The following is a 6,609-nucleotide window of genomic DNA, read 5'->3' on the forward strand; positions in this document are numbered from 1 at the left end:
GAGGTGGCGGAGGGGGGGGGGGGGGGGCGCCTGGGTTGTTAGACAATAGAACATGAAGTCGTGTTCATAATCTTAAAGCGTGTGATTGACGTTTAGGCTTTTCATTTTTTATGTTATGTTCTTTTATTTCTTTTTTCATTTCTTTGTCTTTCCCATTCTGTGTATCAATTATCAATTTTTGTTCTCTAATGATTTAATTTTCATATTACGTTTTCGTACTTATAAATTATAATTTTTTTCTCTTTTATATTTTGCTTTATTCATCTATATTGCACTTCCTTCTTCTCTTCTTTCGTATTTCCATCATCTTTTAATTCATTTTTTATTTTCTAATCTCCTTTTGATCATTGCTTGTATTAACTGGAGTTATAAAATCTGGTCTTTTTTATAAAGCTGATTCATTATGATGATGCAAAATGTTCTGAAGAATTGTTAAAAGTCTGTTTCATATCTTCGCAAGAGTTAGGAAAATGGTCATCATTCAAAACCTCCTGAGAATTAATTGCAATGAATAACTCGTAACAAAATATTCTAGTTCAGGAAACAAGATTTTATTTCTGGGATAACTTGATCAGTTATTTTAATAAACTTTACCTGTCTGTGGACATACAGTATATAATTTACTTATTTTTTCAGTTATCTAATTATCTGTATATCCATCTATCTATAAATTGTTCTATTAACTTATCGATATATACACTTACTTCGATTGATTTTTATTCATTCATTTAATTCATTGTTTGTTTATTCATAAGAGTATAAATGGTCTTCCACAGGTCGAATAACCCCTTTTTTTTTTTTTTTTTTTTTTTTTTTTTTTTTTTTTTTTTTTTTTTTTTTCAGGAAGACTTGATTTACAGAGGCCGAGGCTAAACTATTTTCATATCCTTACCATTAAGGTAAAATTATATTTTCCCTTTTCGGGGTCAGAGACCAGTGCTTTCATTTTCTAGGTCAGAGCCAGACATAGCCACAGAAAGAAAAAAGACTGAAGAAGGACCGGGTTTAACCAATGAAGGAAGAGAGAAGAATGCTGTATCATGTTACTCAAATACTTTTCATACCTCGCTTTACTCCTTAGGTACGTTATTCGCCATAGTCGTCGTCATGGGCGCCTTCTGCCTGACCTCAGCAGCGGTCCCTCCAACGAGAGAGGCTAAGAAGACGGAATTAGGAGAGGAAGAGGCAGACCCGAGGTTGTTCTTCGTCGGCACCACCGGTACCGGGACGACTACGGGCACAACAACCAACACGTCCATCACGATCAGCACCGAGCTGCTGCTTTTCTTCATCCTCCTCTTAGCTGCGGCCATTGCAGCTGCCATTGCCATCCCCATCGGCGTTGGAGTCGGCGTCGGTAAGAAGTACAAAGGCAAAGGCACCTCCGATTACGACACGTGAGTATACCGTTTGTTTACGTTCTAGCCAAGGAGGTTGGAAGACCTTCAGCGCGTCTAAAGGGCCTGTTAGTCTTCCCACGGTCGGGTTTGAATGTATGATATCTGTTCTTCTCTGCATTCTCTTCTACTTGGAGAAGAGTTCTTCCCTTATTGCATTATACTTTTGTAGTTGTAGTTATCATCATTACCATGCTTAGATAAAAGAATTTACACAGTAGTAGTCAAGGCATGCATGCCAAGTAGTGAGCAAACCCAATAACAAGGAGAACAAAAAGTCTCATTTATATTGTAAGATCCCAAAACCACTAATTCCAAAGGCACTTTAAAAAAAAAAAATCTATAAATAATATGATATATTCAGAATTTCTAAGTAACAAACAAAAATACTGTGACCTTAGTTGATTCATCAACTGTGAATTGCAGAAGGGGGCTTTACATATTTAAGATCACGAAAAGGATTAGAAAAAAATAAGAAATCAGAATCAATTTCAAATGCTGGGGAACTTTACTTAACTCATTTTTGTTTTCTTAACGGCTAAACAAAAGCTGTGTATATATATATATATATATATATATATATTATATATATACAGTATATATATATATATTTATATATATATATATATATATATATATACATATATATAGTATTCACAACCTATATCTATGATTTCTTACTCAAGGTAAGTGTAACATTTAAGTAATGCAATACTAACTAATATCATATATGAGTGTATGCGTGTGTCTGTATATATGTGTGCATATATATATATACATATATATATATATATATATATATGTGTGTGTGTGTGTGTGTGTGTGTGTATACTTGTATATATATACATATATGTATATCTACATATATACGTATGTGTTTGAGTGCATTATGCATATTTGTATATGCATTTGTGTGTATATATTCAGTATATATATATATATATATATATATATATCCATGTATATATAAGCATATTTGTATGTACAGTATTTACATGTGTGTATATTATATACATATATCTGTGTATCTGTTTGTCTGTGCGCGAGGTTGTATGTATTTTTCTCTGTATGAAAACAAACTTCTGTATTGCACCCAATTCTAATTTATATGATGTATATATTTCTTTTATATTGCTTCTATATAATTATTGTTAGTGTAATAACTGCAAACTAAGTGTATATATATAATAATTTTGTACATATGTATATATAAAAAATAAATAACATGACTGACCTTAGTGAATTTGTTAACGAAACTTAGTTTCAATTTTTCCATTCACTTTGACCCCAACGACAATAACAGATTAACCAGACTATACTTCTTTGCCAGTATGGTCTCATCAAGAGGTATTTCCTTGACAAAATGGTCACATCACGAGACATGACAATTCCTTTTATAATCAAATCAAGTTAGTAATTCCTTGCCCATATGATCATATCATGATAGTAATTCCTATTCCTATCAATTGACTACCTCCAGTAATTCCTTAATAAAAGTTTCACTTAACGATATCAGTTCCTTAATTTGACAGCGATATCACGATATAAATTTCTTAATTATGCAACAATTTTACGACATCAATCAATTCCTTGTACAGACAATCACACCATAAACGTCATTCAATAACAACACTTAATGTCAGACAGTCTTTCTCCAGTGTTGATCAGTCATTCAGATCAATAATGCAACTCTTTGTTGCAATTCCTCATTTAAAATTGCATTTTATGCCAATAGCCCAATGTCCTGTCAGTGACGTCATAGCATCCCTGAACCCTTCATTCTAACAAATTCACTTTGGTCAGCTTAGTGGTCATCATCGGTTGCCAAAAACATATAGTACATTGAATACCCTTTCAGGTCAATGGCATAGTTTATTCTATTGCACTACCCTTCGTTTTATCTGTCCACTGGTAATTCTAATATATTCTATTTTTTTTTTTAATTACCTGCTTATATTCTTCAACTGTTCAAATTTGCATTTCGCATACCATCTCTATATTTTTCCGACTGATTTTCTTCACTCCCTCAGTACAGATATTTCCTCCTTGCTAATACTATTTTCTCACTCCTTTAATTTGAAATTAAATAACTATTGATTTACTTAATTTCATACAACTTTATTCCTCACTTATTTTGCTTTTTTCAAGTCCTTGGGGTTGTTTATTCTTCTTCCAGTAGTGTTTGACTTTCTAGTCAAACTATCTATCCTTCATAGTTTCGATCCTTATATAAAGCTATCGTCAGTAGATTGCATTTGTGTACTCGAATCCTCTCTTTTTAATGTACAGCACACAAAACAATCCGACGATGATGACCATAAGTATAAAAAGTAATCTAGTTCTTAATGCTAAACCTATGAAGCATTTTAGATTTCTGCACCATTGAAAGAAGCAATGTCCCTGAATCAGCTTAACAGAATGCAATGTATATTTCAATCCCTTGTAGTGCTCTACATCCTACGTATCTGCCATAAAGTTGTGGCATTCATTAATTATGAAAATATACTATACCAGAAAAATCATGCTTCTTTGAATGGAAAAGAGGGAGGGAACTTTGTAGATATATTGAACGCCACCAAATCTAAGGCGTTTTGGACCTGTATATAAAAACGAACGCAACCAAAACAAAAGTGTTTGAGATCTCTTTGGAAGAGAGGACACCCTTCATTTGTAAATAGTCTCATTTCATCTTTGTTTTCCTTTTCCCCCTAAAATCATTCCAACAGCGGCTACGAATCAGCTCCAGCCTTCGCCTACGGCCAAGACGAGAGCTCCTACGCCTCCATTCACAGGTCCTTGGAGGACGCAGCTGACAAATATAACTAAGGAAGCGGAAGGATCTGTTGAATTCCATAAGGGACACTGTTAGGATCAACTGACTCTGATTTGTGAATTATTTATTTTGACTCATTTATTTTAGTAACGTTATTCTAGATTACAAACTCTTAGGGAGGTCATTTTGTTAATAGTTGTTTTAGAGATCTAGGAATTAGTTTTTCCTATTTAGAAACCTTTATATTCTGTGATAAATTTGATAGGTGTACATAATTAAAAAGCTAAAGGATTTATGTTATTAAAAATATTTAAACTTTTCATGTTTTGAAAATATTTCGGAACTATTTGTTTATTTATTTATATGTATTTTTTTCGCATTCGTACGAAATTTAATTGATTAAACTAACTCCAGTGAAATGACCTTCTTAACATTTTGAATCTTAAACTCCAAGTTTTGTTCAGTTATACATTTTCTTTGAATATTTCATATTGCCTTATAAAACCCTTCATGTTATTTCGACAATGCAACTGTGTTAATTTGAATTACTTGACTTCGGTGAGTGTTCTGTTCCTTTTGCTGACGACAGGGTCTGTGACCTGAAATCAAACGACTGACATTTTGAAGTACATTACGCTGGGACACTTGACTTCTGTTACTTTTATGAACACGCTTTCAGAGGCTATGACGTATTTTGTGTTTTAACGTGACAAAAATAGACCTAGGAGACAAAAAAAAAAAAATAAGAACAAGTGATAAACTTAAATTTTTTAAAGACTGACTTGACTTGAGAACATTACATGATTTCTAGGTTATTTAATTTCACACAATTCATTTTCCTACATTAATTGCTCAATTTAATGTTCTTTACCTTGAGATTATATCAAGGTGTGGAATGATTTACTTAGGGAATATCAGATATGTTTCACTTCGATTGTAGATAGATACCTCCTCATGTCTGCAGTTAACCTTTAGAATCTGTGTTTACAGAAGAGACACAAGCCAGCCTCTTTATACTGACAGTTTCCAGATGTTTCTACACAGAAATTATTATCTACTTAGGTAGTTGTCATCTTGTTAAACTTAGAAAAGTTTGAAATCAGTCCAGATTTTGTTTACTGACCAATAAATGTCAGATGTACCGATGTGGTAGTAATTAGTATATTTGAAGTTGACAATCTGGAATCATATGGCATCTATTCCGTCCATTTGGTACCTGTCCAGTTCTTGGGTGCGACTTGTGTCCACTTTATTTTTTTTACATTAACTTAGCTATATACCTAGGAAGGCGTTTTTACTAAACTTAAATTCATTTTCTTAAACAACTGATCCCTCTTTTTTTAATGTTACCTGTAAACTATATCAATCGAGGAAAACTCGAGTTTGTAAATTTAGTCAAATGTTTTAGTTATGGCAATATCGTGGTAGGTGTTGCCAGACGTTTGTCAATTATCATTTCCTATGTTCTCTTGACGTTACTATAGACTAAAGATCAACTGTGGACATCATATTTCAATAGTGTGTAATTGTGTAAGGACGCAAGCACGGTTTCGTACTCTTCTGTGATATTGTAGATATTATAGAATCGCTCTAAGCAAGTTTCCTGTCTGTTATTTTCCATTTGTATAAATTGGAAATGTCATTTAGAAGTTGATACCTCAATTTCATTATCTCTATCTCGAATTCTTTATATATATATATATATATATATATATATATATATATATATATGTATGTATATATGTATGTATATACATATATATACATATATATAAGTATATGTATATATATATATATATAAATGTATATATATATATATATATATATATATATATATATATATACATACATATATATATATATATACACAGAATTTTCCTTACTGTCAGTATCACTCCAGACACCTATCTATCTCTGTGTGCCATGTAACACCTCATCTTCTTCTTTTACTGATTACAAGAAGTCCAGTACAAAACCTTACCATGACTTCCCGACTTTAAATCCCGTTACCAGGTGGAATTGACGAGTAATTACAACGGACTTACATTACGACAAATTACCGGAAGTACGCAATGACTTCCAACGAACCCTCTCCCCCAACCCCTCTTGTTGTTGTTGTTATTGTTGTTATTTTTGTTGTTGTTATTTTTTATACAGTTAGCCTTAGAGTCGGTAGATTTTGATCTCCCGTCAAATTGAAACTAATCGCGAGAAATACTAATTTATATAAAGATTAAAATGTTTTAAAAAACATGTCACTATCTTAAAATGAATCTATTTTTTTTTTAAGTTGTTGATTTTTTTATTTAAACAATCCTCTGCTGGCAGAGGATCTATTAACTGAACTTGTTAAATAATAAAAAGATATTTTCATTTGTATTTTGTTTTTTATAGATATTTTAAGTCCTAGCTTAGAATATCGCTGATGTATTTTGTTAT

The 6,609-nt window shown here is 32.0% G+C and overlaps 1 protein-coding gene across 1 annotated transcript in view; it reads left to right on the top strand.

The window, feature by feature from the left end:
* Positions 1-5,853, top strand: part of LOC137638118 (uncharacterized) — a 9,751-nt gene extending 3,898 nt beyond the window's left edge. Inside the window, exons 2-3 of the mRNA XM_068370209.1 lie at positions 1,082-1,397; positions 4,124-5,853. Coding sequence (XP_068226310.1) covers positions 1,082-1,397; positions 4,124-4,223 — 416 coding nt within the window. The 3' untranslated portion in view covers positions 4,224-5,853. The remainder of the gene's footprint in view (positions 1-1,081; positions 1,398-4,123) is intronic.
* Positions 5,854-6,609: the final 756 nt, after the last annotated feature.

Source organism: Palaemon carinicauda, chromosome 3 (genome assembly GCF_036898095.1).
Source record: "Palaemon carinicauda isolate YSFRI2023 chromosome 3, ASM3689809v2, whole genome shotgun sequence".
NCBI lineage: Eukaryota > Metazoa > Arthropoda > Malacostraca > Decapoda > Palaemonidae > Palaemon > Palaemon carinicauda.